Source organism: Phlebotomus papatasi, chromosome 3 (genome assembly GCF_024763615.1).
Source record: "Phlebotomus papatasi isolate M1 chromosome 3, Ppap_2.1, whole genome shotgun sequence".
NCBI classification, from domain to species: Eukaryota; Metazoa; Arthropoda; class Insecta; order Diptera; family Psychodidae; genus Phlebotomus; species Phlebotomus papatasi.
The window spans coordinates 69,912,943-69,929,932 of NC_077224.1; the positions used below are offsets into that span (position 1 = coordinate 69,912,943).

At 33.1% G+C, this 16,990-nt stretch overlaps 1 protein-coding gene across 7 annotated transcripts in view; it reads right to left on the minus strand.

The window, feature by feature from the left end:
* LOC129808115 (eye-specific diacylglycerol kinase) overlaps nt 1-16,990 on the minus strand; it is a 221,359-nt gene that overhangs the window by 42,000 nt on the left and 162,369 nt on the right. For 6 of the 7 annotated variants that reach the window (XM_055857837.1, XM_055857839.1, XM_055857841.1 and 3 more), the window contains 6 exons: nt 9,846-10,170; nt 9,551-9,748; nt 9,307-9,354; nt 5,446-5,509; nt 5,184-5,341; nt 2,083-2,246 (listed from right to left, as the gene is read on the minus strand). In XM_055857837.1, the coding sequence (XP_055713812.1) occupies nt 2,083-2,246; nt 5,184-5,341; nt 5,446-5,509; nt 9,307-9,354; nt 9,551-9,748; nt 9,846-10,170 (957 nt within the window). The remainder of the gene's footprint in view (nt 1-2,082; nt 2,247-5,183; nt 5,342-5,445; nt 5,510-9,306; nt 9,355-9,550; nt 9,749-9,845; nt 10,171-16,990) is intronic. The other variant, XM_055857836.1, reaches the window with a different exon arrangement.

The following is a 16,990-nucleotide window of genomic DNA, read 5'->3' on the forward strand; positions in this document are numbered from 1 at the left end:
CTTCTTATTTTTTTTTCTATTAAGAATTCAATTTACCTGAAGCATTGTTTTTTTTCAAACACAATTTTTCTTTGAGAAATTTTTTCTCGAAGAAAATTACTTTTACGTTTCTTTTTTTTTCTTCATAAAATTGAAATAAATTAATTTTATTATTTAATAAAAACTCTTACCAAAGGGATTGTCATTTGCTAAATGTACAACACTATTCTCTCATTTCTCTTCAGTTTTATCGTTTATCACTATATTATTAAATATAAAAAATACAGAATATTTTTTTGAATTTTTCCTTTTATGAGTAGCATTTTTTTCTTGTCTCATTTATTATTTATGGACAATAAAACAATATTAGAGGTTCGTTTAATGTCTCATTCTTTTTTTTCTGAAAAATATTATGCAAAAAATTATTTGTCTCGATGGAATTTTATTTATTTATCTATTTTTTTTGAAGAGAGAATTTATCGAGACAAATAGTCTTTTATTTATTTTTTTAATTATATTTTTCTTCTCATCGGAAAAGGTGACTAATTAGTAATCTATTTTTTTACAAGTTTTAAATATTTTTCTACTCTACGAACTGATAGAGAGTTGGTCGTTATTGCGAGCACTTGATATCAAGATAGTTTTCTTTTTCATTAAGTTAATCACACACTAAAAGGGCTTTTGCAGTAGGATTTTCCATGATATAAAGCTCAGGGGCACTAGAGCTTTATATCATTTAGTGATTTATCATTTTTTAAAGTTTATTCTTTAAATAAAGAAGATTATACCCATATTTTCTTTCTCACTAAATACGTCAATAAATAATTTGTAAAGTAGTCTTAAGTATGATCTAAATTTATGTATACTTTTTTTTTCATTAATTTACAATACCATAATCTTTTGCATTAATATATTTTGTTAAATCATCACTACGTTCTTTTACTTTTTTTATTTTTTTCAAAAGAGGCATATTCTCTTTTGCAGAATGGGTAATCTATTCCACTCAGAGATGTGCTATTCTTTAAAGAAAAAAATAATAATAAATATACCCCTAATCCTAAAATTTTCATTAAGATTTTCCTTTTTTTTTGCAAAGAAAAACCTTAAAAACTTAAAATATTTTAACATTTTGTTAAGTAATTGACATTTTTTCTCACTTAATATTTAATTTATTCACCTAGATTTTTTTTATTAATTGTTTTCTTTTATGACGCACTTTTAATATTTTTGTTTTGTTTTTTTTTTTTCAATGTCATAAAGGTCGTAGAAAAATATCAATATTTTTTTCCATTAATGCTTTCTACGCCCAAAAACTCCATTTTTTTTCACTAAAAAATAAGAAATTGCGATATCGAGAATGTTTTCTTTTTCAATTGTTTTTAAAGTTTTATCTACAGATAGAGAAATTCCGAATAATGTTTTTTTGATAAACTTCAAAATTACTTTTAATTATTGAAAAAAAGTTGAGCATTATAGAAAATTAAGAAAAAAGGACCGTCAAAAAAATTAAAAAGGGATTCGTTCACCTTTTTTCTAATTTATTTTGTATTCACAAAATTTTTTTTAAAATTTTGTTCTAAGTATAATATCACTTTGAGAACTTCAAGGAATGTTTTATCTTGTTTTTTTTTTCATCCTATTCACCATGATATGTGAGTAATTATTATATTTTCTTTTTTTTATCTCAATTTTGCTCTAATTTACAATTTAGCACTGGAAAAGTTTTTTTTTATAATTTAATTTTGACTTTAAAAAGATTAAGTAGTTATTTTCCTCAATTTCAATCATCGCAAAGTAAAATTTCATGAAAATAAACAAATTTGGCTAAAATAAAATTCCGTCCTATGTACAATAAAAAATAATCAAATTAAAATAAAACTCTGGCGATGTTGCAAATAATTTTCTCATCCAATTAACCATGTCAATAACTAAAAAGTTGCTTTGGAGATATTTTGTGTGAATTTCTCAAGAACTGCTTCCACTACTCATCAATTGAAACTTTTCCTGATCTATCAAATTTGCAGGAGAAAAATACATCAAGGTAAAGAAAACCATTACCATTTTGTAGCAAGGACAAGATAGAATGTCTTTAGTGGTACTCACTTTCAAGATATGTCGCTAAATTGTGATCATCAGCGAGAATGGCCAGCATCTTGGGTGTTCTCCCCTCATTATCTTGAATGTCGAGATTTGCACCTGCTGCCACCAACATGTAGCAGATACTCCTCCTTTTATGAGCTGCAGCCACATGAAGAGCTGTTTGTCCTCTATGGAAAACCAAGAAAATTTCTTAAAGTTCACATTTGTCCCGTTTTCAACAGAAATGCAGAGAGCTTATTGTGAGATTTTAAAGTATTGCGAAGGTAATGTAAATATCTTCTTTTTTTTTTAATTACTGAATTATTCCATTGAAACAGGGGCCTCTTGACGTTTCATTTTTTCCATACATTTTTACATAGAGGCACTGAAGACTATTGGCAACTTTTTTCCTAAAGACCTATCAGTCTGATATATTTCAAAATCGTCCATTAAAAGATATCTAAAAATACATATTTTATAATGTTCGCCGAAATATTACAAGAACTACGAGCAAATTTGTTTAAGTCGCGGGGTAATAGCTGTAAAATTTTTACAAGGAAAAGTGAAAAATAGCTTCATTTTTTATTAGGCTTGATGGGCCCCTGATTGAAATAAATACGTAAAAGGCGCGGCAAAGCGTCCCAGGCTTTGCGAAATGCTCGAACTCGTGACTTAGATGCTATACCGCAAAAGTACTTTCGCATCATTTACCGTTTACCGGTTCTCAACCGATTTGAACCGATTCAAAAATCTCTCAAAAGATCCCCCAAACTAAGTTTTAAAACTAATAGGATTGATTTCCAGATAAAAATTATTTATCGGTTATGAACCGGTTCATTACCGATTCAAAACCGATTGGAATCGGTTCAGTTTTATAGTAAATTCCAAGACCTTTCCAACGACCCCAAACGTGACCCCATTTGCTTGATAAATGGGCTTTCCAGTGTCTTTTTAACTTTTGACCTTGAAAAACCGTTATTAGAAATGATTAAACGGTATTTTCGTATATGGACGAAATGTTCGCCTGGGCAATCTCTAAAACATATCCAAAAATGAAAAAAATCGCACGACGCGTTTTCGAGCAATCCCAAAAAAACATAGTTTTGGAGGGGATAGGGGGAGGGCTGGGGGAGAAATGAGGGGCATGTTAACGATCCTTGGGTCGGCTTATGGGGAGGTCCCCCGAAGGTCTCAAGTCTCTATCTCTAACCGTTTGGCCTCCGGTTGAGTTTTTTTCTCTACCGATTCGAAGGTATATCAGACAGAACCTACGTAAACCCAAAAACCTGTTGTAAGTTCCAATGTTTAAACCGTTTAAACTGACGTTTCATATAATTGAGTAAGTTCATGAAAAGACATTTCTTTCAATGAAATTGTAATTAAAATCATTAAAACGTTCTTTCATCCTGAAATGCCACAAAACTACACAATTCAACTTTTTGCAGCAACCATTTACACACTGTTGCTGACATTATTGACGATTGAAGTGTCAAAAATACCGAAATTCGTAATTATGCAGAACAAAAAGCGCTAAAGCGGCGAGTACGTGAACTTGCACTTTAGGCTTCCGGTAGATTTTCGAATAGGTTTGGCTTGGCTTTGGAGTGGCTTTGTCTCTTCAAAATGTTACTGAAAAGAGCTATGAGCCCGATCACAAGCACATTTTGATTCTCCAATAGTGTCTTGGATGAAAGGTAAATGGAACTGTATTTGCACAAAAAGTCGTTGAAGTTCGAAGAATTCAAATTCAATTTCGAATTTTCATACTAAATTTTCGAACAAGATGAGGAAAATTTATCAAATATCACACTAGATAGCTGGAAAAAGGGTTACTCAGTGATTATGGCGTGATTAAATACTGGGGCAAGAACAGTAAGGGTCGTTGTTCTGTACTTTTCCTCACAACAATGCGAAGACCGACACATTTTGACAGTTGAGCACTTAGAAATTCGAACAGGATGTAAACTTCCGCCACATTGCGAAAGTATTAAGAAGTAAGAAAGTCTCTTTTTTGGATCTTCAAATAGATTTTCGAATTTTTCAAGATCAACTTCTGTACGGAAAGAATGTATTTTTTGTTTATTTATTTTTTAATAATATAAGGGTAAATAAATATATAAAATAAAAGCCTTAACCATTTTTAATGGTTACTGAGGCATTTCGTTTAGGTTTCAAAATTCAGGATTAGAAAATGAAGATCACCAAAATATGAATATTACAAAATTTTAAACTTTGAGCCTCTGTATTGAAGTAATTATTCGACCTGAGTCAGAACAAAGATACATTTTGAAAAGGTATTTACATGAGCTATAACATACTAAAATTTCAGGTCAATAGGACAAGTTTTAAGTTTTGACAGTTATTCAAAATGGCGGACAGAAACGTCAAATCAAGATGGCGACCACGTCATCTTGTAGATCTCGTGCATCTTACCCTTAGATCTGACATTGCCGTTCTGAATATGGATATACGCTCACTTCCCTATCCATATTCAGAGCGGCAATGGATCTGAAGATCTTCATTGTCGTTTATTATCAGAAATTGTTGATGTTTTAGTATTTATTAAAAAGTGCAAAGTCAGCCGCAACGACGGTAACTCGTCAGTTTAAATGTTCGAACTTTCAATGACTTTTTAGGTAAGTCCTTATAAGTAAAGGAAAAACTTCAACCAGAGAGATCTTCAAAATCGGGAAGGTTATTACTGAATGAGAGGATTCTTCGGTTTATTGCAATTCGTCTTTATCAAAATACATATTCTAGAAATTTTATTTCCCAGCCAATTTAGTCGTAAAAGCTTAATGTTTCCATGACTATCATCATTCAAATTCCATTTTAATTCAGTAATAAACCAGTAAGTAAACTTTTCTTGAAAGTTCAATTTACATTGCACCCCTATTCAAATTAGAGACATTCTCCTGATGATTTCGGAGTCAAGTTAAAACTGTAATAAAGCCATGTGCATATGCATCTAAAAACAGTATAGCAAAGGAAAATTCACAGAGTGCTGTATCTCGTTAGTTTGAGCATTCCACAATGCTGGAACACTTTCCCATCTCCTTTTCTCACAACAATATTATAAATTTTTGTGTACAAAATCTCCATCAACACCACTAAACTATACTTACTTTTCATTGTCCAGCATATTTATGATAGAGTTGGGAGCGTAGGATATGAGAAATCTCACGATATCTTTGTGTCCATACTGAGCACCATAGTGTAGGGCTGTTTGTCCTGTTGAATCTATGGACAACAGCGAATAACCTTGTGTATGAAGCTCTTTAAGCTGTAAGAATGAAAAGGGCATTGTGGTTTACCAAAAAACAAACAAGTTTATAGTTAAAATTTATGGACAGAGAGATAACTTTTCCATTTAGAATTTCACTTTACCAGTAATAAATCACCAGATTTTGCAGCTTTTATTATAACATCCGTTGTCTTTTCCAGTAGATTGCTGTAAACAACAATAGAAATTCTCTCAATATATTTCTAAATAGACAAATTCTGCATTTGAATAAATTTAACTATTTTGAGGAAATAGAGAACTTATTAGTTTGATACAGTTGTTAAACAAATATGACTTTCTACAACAATATAATTCCTAGTCTACCAATTGCATCCTCAAACTTTGTTTCAAATTTACATAAACATTTTGTACATCATAAAATATAAATATGTATAATGGGTGACTATTACTATAAAAAGTTCTTCCATTTCTGGGAGAATATATTGCAAATGGACAAAGAGATGATATTCATTTCTCTACAAGTGATATTATTGCAAAGTTTTTAAATAAAATAGCTCTACACAAAGTCCTACTATGCAGCTGACGATGAAATAATACTTCAAACAGCAATGTTTATGAACTTTTGCGTTCTCCTCACGAAAGATGCTCAAGAAGTAATTTCTACAGAAAACAGAATTAATCGAAAGGATTGGAGATTGTACCATCAAGAGAGTTTGTTGCAACAATATTTTTGTTATAAATATTTAAATTTTCTGATAGAGAGAAATCTCTCTATATTCCTTATATAACTTCCTTCATATTTTAGGAATGTTCTTAATACTCGATTTAAAGTAGGGAGGAAAAGAATTTTTAATTCGAAATTTTCGTAATCGTTTAGAACCGAAGATAGAGGCCAGTCAATTTTCGAACTCTGACTTCTTATACTTTAGGTCAGGGGTTATCGATCGCCATATGTTTTTTTTTGTTTGATAGGTATAATATGCGGCTATAGCATATTAAAATTTGAGCCCGATGCACGGTGGAGTTATCGAGTTATTTAACTTAGAAAATTGAAAAATTTGGTCTTTAGTAATAGCGCCCGTAGCGGTGGTTTTACGAACTTCCGATGCCGAAAGCATAGGCATACCATAGCGGGGGCGAAGGGGGCGATCGCCCCGGGCGCTGTAAAAATGCGCCGTATGGCAACTAAAACAATTTAACTCTTTCCGGACCGCAGCATATGCTGCAAGCCAATTTCACAATTTTTAATCAAAAATATCTAAGCTCAGGAATTATTTGAGGTCCTCCAAAAAATATCTTACATTTGGACATCCTTATACTTTGTAATCATCCATAAGAATCGTATTTTTATCAGTTCTGAATAATTAAAAAACATTGTTTTTCATAGAATATGCATATGCTTCTTTGGGTACTACAGTCCCAAAAGAGACGAAAGAGTTAAGGACCTAAAAGATTAAAGCGTTATAAATGAAGACGCTTTAAAAATAAACACTTAGAAAATTAGTGTTCCTAAGGCGCCAAGAAATCAGAAAGAAAAAAAACCTGACGCAAAAAATTAGGGGTATTTAAAAATTAGGACATTTAAATTTAGAGCGCCCAAAAAAATAGGGGCGCCAAAAATTAGAATGGATGGTGAAAACTTAACTCTTTCGTCTTCTTTGGGACTCTGGGTACCCATGGAAACAACAATTTTTTTAGACTATCTAGAATCGATAAAAATCCGATCCTTCTGGATGATTACCAAACTACAAGGATATCCAAATCTAGGATATTTTTTGCAGGATCCTAATTAACTCCTGAGCTTAGATATTTTTGGTCAAAAATCGTGAATTTTCGATTTTCTACTTCCTTGCAGATATCGTGACTTTTTTCATATTTCTAGACCCGAATAAGGAAAAACCTCTCGGGACCAATAAGTATGATAACTGATAACTAACAATTACAAATTACATGAATTCGAAAAACAATTTTTTCTTAAATTTTCAAAAAAAACTTGTTCAAACTTTATGGGTACTCTCGTCCCTAAAAATTTAGAGGCCGAATGTAAGGTTATCCCGCCAATGCCCGCCATTTGCTTTTTGACACCAACCTTGTAAGAAAATTCCAAGCGGAAGCGACATTTTTGCCAATATGGCCGATAATTTTGACATTTGGCAGCGAGGGAGATTGCTTTCGGGGAAGTTTTTCTTGTTATTTCTGATTTTAGTAAATTCTGATTATCCAGGAAGTGTCTTTTAGGCTTCTGAGAAAGCTTAATGTGACTACAATAACATCGTGTTGAAAGAAGTGTGTTTTAAAGTATTATGTGTAAAATATTATTAGGAATCTGTTGACAAGCAGGAGCTTGGTGTCTTTTTTAGCACTTCCTGGACATCGCAGAAGATACTAGTCAATAATTCATCTTGTTTTAGTTATCAACATGGTACAGGAGTCCTTTGACAGCACAAATAGTTTATAAAATCGATAATATTGACTTTGGGAAAATTAAAGTTTGTATCCTTTGCGTTCTTTTGGGGACGAGAGTAACCATGAGTTTTCCAATTTCCCAGAGGAGGAAAAAATTCTTTCTCTACAAAAATATCATATTTGAGCACTAAGACTTACAATAAAGTTAGTTTTACTGAAATTCGTTCGCTGTATATGTTGTGGTCCGGAAAGAGTTAAGGCATTAAATTATGTAGGCGACTCATTTCTGAAAGATTTTCATCTTAAGCTAATTCAGAAACTCTGCTAGATGGACCATAAGTTTCTCTGAGTGAGGCATATTCTCAAGAAACACCAAAGAACCCAAAAATACCAGTCTTTTGAAAGAACACAGAAAACTTAATTGCACAGTATTATACGATGAATTTCATAGTCAATTTTCTCAGAAACCATAAGAGATAGATGCCTAGAACTTCACATCCGTTTGGAGCACCATTTATGCTTATACGGGCTTCAGACCTAAGGCTTAGTCATAAGGCTTAACTTCTCTAATTCCTGATCAGTCGAAAAGTTTTGGAAAATTTTGACTTAGAAATGGACTATTAAGGGAAAGTAATCTATTTGAATCAAAGGAACAAATTAAATTGGTTGTTATTTAGGATTTTGAAACCATCAAAAACTAGGCTTAAAGCTCTAGTCTGAAAACGGTTTTACGATGTGCGTAATTCCCCTTGGGAATAAGGAAAATTCTATGAACAAAAAATACAGTACGGGAATAATTTCGCAAAAACCCGTGGTTGTCCCAAAGATTCGCGAAGTCCAAAATTATGAGGTCTTCCACTACCTCGGCCACCATGCGGATGAAATGACAAGTAAAATGCCTCTTTGGCTTTCGAAATTGATCTACGAATTTTCTAAACTTCAGCTGTAAATGAAGCAACTCAGTGATTATGAAGAGATTTAATGATGGTACAGAAATATTAGTATCGGTGCTTCGATGTTTCCTATACAACAAACTCAAACCACTTCGAAATTGGAATAGGAATCACTTCACCCACCGGGGATAACGAGAAGTAAAATATATTTTCTTTGGTTTTCGAAACCGATCTTCGAATGTCTGTAAGGACGCTATGTGTAATGATATTTCTAAAACGGACTTAATATCATTTAAAATCTGAAGAGGGGAAACTGGGGCACCACCGAAAATGGGGTAGCACCGAACACTGAATTTTATTGCTAAACCTGTATTATCTATAAATTTATACATATATTTGCCCATATATTTGTTATTTATTTATTCCAAGTCACAAATAGCAAATAATTTTTTTAAGCAAAAGCCAAATGCTCTTCAAATTTCTAATGAATTTATTTGTCGGATTTAGTAATCACAAGCATCTGGATTTGTAAAGAGTGCCTCTATTCGGAAAGCAACAAACACGGAATGCAATAATGTTACAACGTTGCTAAAAGGATAACTTTATCTTTAGAAAATATACTTTTGAATGCACCTGCTGTATCATTTTCCAAATAAAGAGGGAAATACGTGGATATTGAATTAAATGGACATGCAGTAAAAGTACCTGAATCCAAAAGGATCCTCATTCAGACTAAATAATCTGTCATGAAAGCTGCATGCATTTAAATTATTTGTTTTTTTCTTCTTCTCCTTATACGAATAATATATTATTAAATTGAAAAGTACATCACACAGACTAGAATCAATCACATAGAAACTCAATAGTGCAGAATTTTCCAATTTTCTCTTTTAGAATCTCTTTTGGGTAACGGGAGATGTAATACAGAAAAAGGAACAAAGTGAAATACCTTCTAAAATTGATGGTTTTTGTATCCAATGTCTTTCCATTGCGAATCACTTCATTGTCTGAATCTGATTGATAAGTCATGCGATTGAGCGTTGGTGAAAGATTTTCCAGATTTGTTGTTGGTCCAGGTCCTGACAGAGATCGATTGAAGAATCTCTTTTGTGGGGTAACTGGAGTGCATTCATGTGAATCTTTTTCACTACAAAATCACACAGAAATGGTAAAATATTATATTAAAAAAAAAAACTAAAATTACGCAAAAGACTACTTCAGAGGTTTGCAATCTGCCAAAATACCTTGATTCGGATGGACTGGTATTGTGAGGATGGAGGGAACTGGGTGATGCAAGAGCAGTTTCATCCTCCGGAGTCTGTGGCATTGTTGGACAATCTTGATCAAGAATATACAGTGCTTCATTTGCAATATCCGTCAAATAGTGAAGATGTTCCTGTGCTCGATCCACCCGGAAAAATCTCTCTGCCGTACACGAATCCACAAAGCACCATTCTGACGATAATTTTATGCCACCCTCCGTGGCTGTTTCACAATGTCTATTGACAAGACTCCTCACATTCTCCAAATCCGCTATGGGATTCACTTCTATGCATCCAATTGACGTAGCTGAAAAGGCAGACATATGAAACCGGATGGAGAACATAAATCTCCAAGGGGCTAATCGATTTACAGGGAAAAATATTTGCTGTGTGCAAAATCAATATGTTACGACAAGTCAAATTAATTTATTTTAAAGATATGTTAAGGAATGGTAATGGAGGGAATGGTGAATAGTAAAACAAGAGCAATTTGCTCGTGATTTCAAAACCTTTATAGCCGTTTTACCACTTCGATATTCGTTTCTTTATTGTATTTATTAATTTAAAAAACACTCTTGAAAAACCTTTAAAAATGTTTATAATAACGGGAACTCGCAGCAAAAAAAATTCAAGACCTTTTAAATAAATCAAAATTCGTTGGAACTGATCAAGAACTAAGCTTCTTAGTCACTTTTAAATCATTGTTCTTGCAAAACTGTTAAAGAGAAGAGATTATGATATTATTGGCGCTACCCAGCGAACGCCAAATGCTAACAGTTTTTTCAGTTAAGCTGAAAACATATGTATTTTCAGCTGAATTCTGCTATACCGTGGTATCACACTAGAGAATTTCACATTAAAATTTTAATAGGAATTTACTGTGTTATCACATATGCACATTAAAATTTTAATATGATTCACATTAATTGTCGCTGGTGAGAGTTCAAATGTCTAATTTGTGTGTTTGAATCATTTTATATTTAAAATTTGATCTATTTGTTGATAAAAAGGTAGACTTGGCCCGCAAAATTTGATATAAATTTATTTGTAGCATTAATGCGAAAAATTGATGCGATTTTCTCTTTAATTTTTTAATGTGAAAAATATTTATGCTTTAGGTAAATTTAAACTTATTTTTACAGGCCAAGTCCACTTATTTATCAATAAATAGAAAAACCCCAAATATTGAGTGACTCAAAGACACAAATAACATATTTGGACGCTCACAAGCGACAATAAATGTGAATCACATTAAAATTTTAATGTGCAAGTGTGATAACGCCGTAACATAAATTATTGCTGATATGTGTCCTAATGTGAAATTTTCGTCAAGAGCTTTTAGAAATCGATTCATTTAGTGATAAAAAAGTAGACTCGAGTCACAAAAATTGGTTTAAATATATTAAAATGGCATAAATACAATTGATAATTAATGAGCAAATTAATGAGAATTGAGCAAATTTATGAGCAAAATTTGCTCATTAAATTTTCAACAGGTACTACTTTATTGAAGTCATTTGGGTAATTTCTGCGCCACAATTTTCTCACCAATTTATTCGTGATTAAATTGCGATAAAAAGTAGTGCTAATGCCTGCTATTTATCACACACGAGATGGAGAAAGGACTTTTACCTTGAAAAAGATCGATGCACAGGATAAGTAAGAAAAAAGCTAAACAAAAATGTGTTCGATCTACATTTTATATTCCTTCATAAACTTCTAGGATTTCGTGGTCAAATGAGATGGTAACCGAATTAATTGAGGCTGTGCATCAGGAAATCGTCATTTGAGACTACAACTGCTGGGAATACAAAAATAGAGGCAGAGTACAGCAAATAATGTGCTAGGTTTCTGTGCCAGTCTCTTTTATTTTGTTTTGTAAAAAGGTATCGAATGTGTTGAATGTTATGAAGATATGATTTTAGATGTTTTTTGTTAAATGTCTGAAGTTGTGTTTTTGACCACTGTATATCGGGAACTGGTTAAAATAGGTCTCATGACCTAAGACCTGGGTAAGGGAGGTTAGGGAAGGAGGGGAAACGAAAAAAAAACAAAAATAGAGGCAGCCGATCTGATGGTTTTCAGGCCGTTTGCGACAAATTGAGTCACCAATCGCCGGAACTCACACCTCAGTCGGGATTTGGGTGATATTGGCTCCCTCATTTTCGTAGTCTTCTTTTAAAAATAAAGCCCTACGATTTGAAGCAGCTCTTTAAATTCCTCCGAAGTCATGCGGAGAAAATTATTGTTCAAAACAATCGCCCCAGAAAATTTCAACGACACCATGTGAAGCTCGCGTTAGGAGCCAATCTCTCGCCCATAACCTCCTTCTTCTCGCTTAACGGGTCCTTTTGCACGACATAAAAGTAGTGTACAGGAGGAAAACTTCCTCTTCTTCACTAAAATCGTACATTTTCGCTCAAACGACTGAAATGCTTCAAAAAGAAAAACATTCATCTGACAACCCGTGTGCTATCGTGACATTGAGCAATTCTTGCAATGTGTCCTGACTAAATCAGCGATTTCGAGTGGTTCTAGAAGTTTTAATGAGCAACTTTTCATTTTAACTTTAATGTGAAATTTTCTAGTGTGATAACTCCGTATTGAAAGTTTTTCGAATTAGCTTATAATAATATATCGAAGAAGACATCACTCAAGGACTTCCTGGCTTCATAGATGGTACCACTATTGACAAAATCAAATGATTTTTAGATATAGAGCGTCCTGAAATTATGCATATTTTCGGGACTGAAGAAAACGGCACGAATTGGCTTTATGCTGGAGATTTTTCACGAATAATGCCCTAGACATACTTACGACTAAAGTCCAGAGACGACTAAGCTCGTTCATTGCCAAGTCAGTTCCTGGCACACTACAAACGAGGCTTAACGTTTACTGGCACTCACAAAACATAACTTTCGTGGGTTTTCTGCAGGTATTTCTACTGAAATGCAATAATACTCCTTTGAAAATGAAACTACTTGTAAATTTACTTCACAATTCACGTATAACAACAAGAATTATTCACTAGAATCGCGGAAATTGGCTTAAGTCGCGAGTTAGCTTCCACCTCACAAATAATTGTAATTAACAATAAGTACTGCAAGTGTACTGAGACATGAATTTACAAATAGTTTCATTTTCAAAGGAGTATTAGTGCATTTCAGTAGAAATATCAGCATAAAAACTCACGAAAGTTATGTTTTGTGGATACTAGTGAATGCTAAGCCTCGTTTGTAGTGTGTCAGGAACTGACTTGGCTATGAACGAGCTTAGCCGTCTCTGGACTTTAGTCGTAAATGTGTCTAGGGCATAAGTTACAGGAACTTCGTAGTATATGCAAAATGCTTTTGGCACCAATTTTTCTGCCAATTTTTGGCCCTAACTATTCATAGTGGTTGCGGCACACATTTTAGATCAGGAAAATTTCATGAAGTCGAAATTATTTCGGCGAACATTATGAAATATGTATTTTAGATAGCTTTTAATGCACGTTTTCGAAATATATCAGACTGATAAATTAATTCTCTTTAGGAAAAAACTTGCCAATAGTCTTTAGTGCCTCTATGTAAAAATGTATGGAAAAATGAAATGTCGAGAGGCCCCTGCTATAATATTACAGAATTATTAAATATTAAATTAAAATTCAAAGTCCGAATTGTCAAACTGTAGTCTTCGAAATTACGTATTATTCGAAATTTTAAATGTTACAAATTTTACATTTTATCATCAAATTCACAAATTCAAGCATTTTTTAAATCTAGGACTCTTATCAAAAACTTTATTTATATACTATCATGTAGTTTTTTCTGTAATTGATAACGGTACTATTTCAATTAAAAATAATTATGTTTTTCTTAGCGCTTTACTGTTCTCATGTGCTTCTGCATTATCGATTTTTCTTTATGTTGGTTCCTGTCTCGTATGATTTTCCCAGTCCTCGCCATGATCTAAAACCACCAAACAGTCGTGACGGGAACCAACTCAAAGATAAGTCGATTATGTAAAAGTACTTAGCGACATAAATCAGTTTAATTTGATTTTTAATCGGAAAACGTAGGGGGAGGTAGAGCTACATTAATATATGTTTTTTTCGCCTGTTTCTAAATGAACCTGGTCCTTTCGATTATATATTTTTTTAGCTTCACAAATTATTTTGTCTATCCAAATAGAACCCAATTTGCTTCAGAAATATGCGAAAAAATCGTATAACAATGTAATCCCACAGCTCATACTAGCCCCGCCTCCCCCTAAGTAATTAGGCAGGGGCAAGAACTTTCTCAGTTTTCGAAATAATGTAAGTACGTAGCTCTTTCCAAATTTAAACAATTTTTTAAATCAAAGCTATTAATGTTATGTTACTTTTGGAGTATAGCATCAATCAGTTCGAGTAATCCATAAATTTAGAAAGTTTTATCACCCTTTTCTTAGAACTTCGCTGAAGATGACTGAATATAAAATTATGAGATTATCGAAAACTCGACAGATTTTATAGCTTTATCTTTAATATTGAGCAATAAAATGACCTTTTGGGAAATAAAAACATCCAGATATGGCCAAAAATGAAATAAAGGGATTTTATATAATGCTCACTAAGCTCGAACAGAAATATGCATTCCGAATTCTAAACGCAGATATTCTGCGGCTGACACTGCGGATGATGCAATTTTTCGCAGCTTTGATTTTATATTTTTACTCATATAATTTCTCTTTTCCAAAATATTAATTTTTAAATCTCTTCCGTCATTTCCATTGGCCTGACATGCATGAATTTTATAGTCACGTAGAAAATAATAAAAAAACAAATAGTATATTTTCATAAGGAATATTGCTTTGCAGACAACATATGAAAGAGATATGTTAAAGCTACATGAAATATTCGTTATAGTCGCGTGAGGCTCATTTTATCCCATGAGACATTTCCTTTCCCAGTAATCTCCATTCGAAATTTTCCACCCACGTGTGTATATCTATTGCGTATTCTGACGCAATTCGTTGGGACACAATTTGTGGGAGAAAGTCTAAACCTGAGAGGGAGAAAGGTACCCTTCAAGTGAGAAAAAAAGAGGTGAATTGTAAAAAAAAGGTATAGAATGAAAAAAAAATACAAGAAAATGCCAAAAGGTAATAAAAATAAAACTTGGCAAAGTCAATTCTGTTTGGTCAGAGTTCAAAGTTAATTTAATTCTTTATTCAACCTTCCCTATCCTGGAATAAGACGAGAAAGGGGAGAAGTTTTCTGAATGAAACTTGTACCTCCTGAACCTTTCTCAAATTGGCAGAAAATTATTTTTATATTGTTAGAGTTTTGTATTACAAGAATTGGGTACACTGATATTTGCCAACTTTATAGAAAAGTGAAAAGAAGGAGTGGAATGAGAAAAAAGGTGAAAAAGAAGTAGAATGCGAAAAGAATTAAGGACGAGGTGTTGGAATTAATCGAGTTGAGTGAAAAAGGAAATCATTTAGAATTGCATTCTCTCCGGTTTGTTTTCTTTTTGTGTTCGTTGTTCAATCTCTCAAAGCTTTTGGATGGACTTTTCTGTTCGATTCTTGGCGTTCTTTGTAACGAAAGTTGGTCAAGGGGTGAATCATCTTAAGAAAAAGATGTTCAAAACGTTCGCTAAGAGCTGGAGTTTAATTCTCCAATAGTGTCTTGACTAAAAAATAAATGGAACTCTATTTGCACAAACGCGTTTATGTTCGAAGAAATAAAAAACTCAATTTCGATTTTCCAAACTAAATTTCTGCACAAAGATAAAAGAGTTACTCTTTCCGTACAGAAGTAGATCTTGAAAAATTCGAAAATCTATTTGAAGATCCAAAAAAGAGACTTTCTTACTTCTTAACACTTTCGCAAGGTGGCAGGAGTAACATCCTGTTCGAATTTCGAAGTGCTCAAGTGTCAAAATGTGACGGTCTTCACATTTTTGTGAGGAAAAAAACTGAACAACAACAATTACTGTTCTTGTCCCATTATGCAATCACCCCATAATCACTGAGTAACTCTTTTGCCAGCTTTTTAGTGTGATATTTGATAAATTTTCCCCATCTTGTTCGAAAATTTAGTATGAAAATTCGAAATTGAATTTGAATTCTTCGAACTTCAACGACTTTTTGTGCAAATAGAGTTCCATTTACCTTTCATCCAAGACACTATTGGAGAATCAAAATCTACTTGTGATCGGGCTCACTTAATCCTTTCGTTCAGTAATAACCTTCCCGATTTGAGAGCTCTCTCCTGTTGAGGTTTTTCCTTTACCGATTCGAAGGTATATCAGAGAGAACTTACCTAAAAACCAAAAACCCGTTGAAAGTTCGACGAGTTACACAAAAGTGAGCAAGTTCATCAAAAGGGAATTTCTTGGAATGAAATTGCAATTAAGACGTTCTGCAATCCTTAAATTCCACAAAACTACACAAAAATTCACTTTTTGCAGCAAAAGTTTCTCTCTCTCTCTTCTTTTTATGTTTTTGGCTGTCAGACTCAATCAGGTCCATATAGCCATTTCGCTCACTCTTATTTACATACGAGTTCCATCTGTTTTCTTTTTTTCCCATATGTTTGTTCCTTTCATCTCTCCTTATCATTTTTCTTTTTGCTCCATCGCAAATCCTTTTTTGCTCCCTTATCTTTTATCATACTTCCTTCTTGATATTTTTGCGTTCAGTTTGTAGCTTTCAAGGACGGTGAAAAACTGTTTTCCAATTATTCACCGGACGCGCTTCGATCAAGGATCGAACCGAGGGCCTCTGCGTCACAAAGCCAACACTTTGCCTATTGAGCTACCGAGACCCCTCAGCAAAAGTTTGTACACTGTTGCTGACAATTGTTGACGATTGAAGTGTCAAGAATATCGAAATTCGAATCAATATTCAAAATACAAACCTATTCGAAATTCTGGTAGATTTTCGAATAGGTTTGACTTGGCTTTGGAGTGGCTTTGTCATTTCGAAAGGTTATTACTGAACGGAGCCAATGATTCATTAAGGAAATACAATAGCGCAGGATTATATTGACCAGCACATTTAGACAAAATGGGAATAAACTTGACAGAAAGTTTGGACTTATAATGAAGACACTTCTTCAGATAAGTTTAATGGTAGGGTAATATTAGGTGAGATTC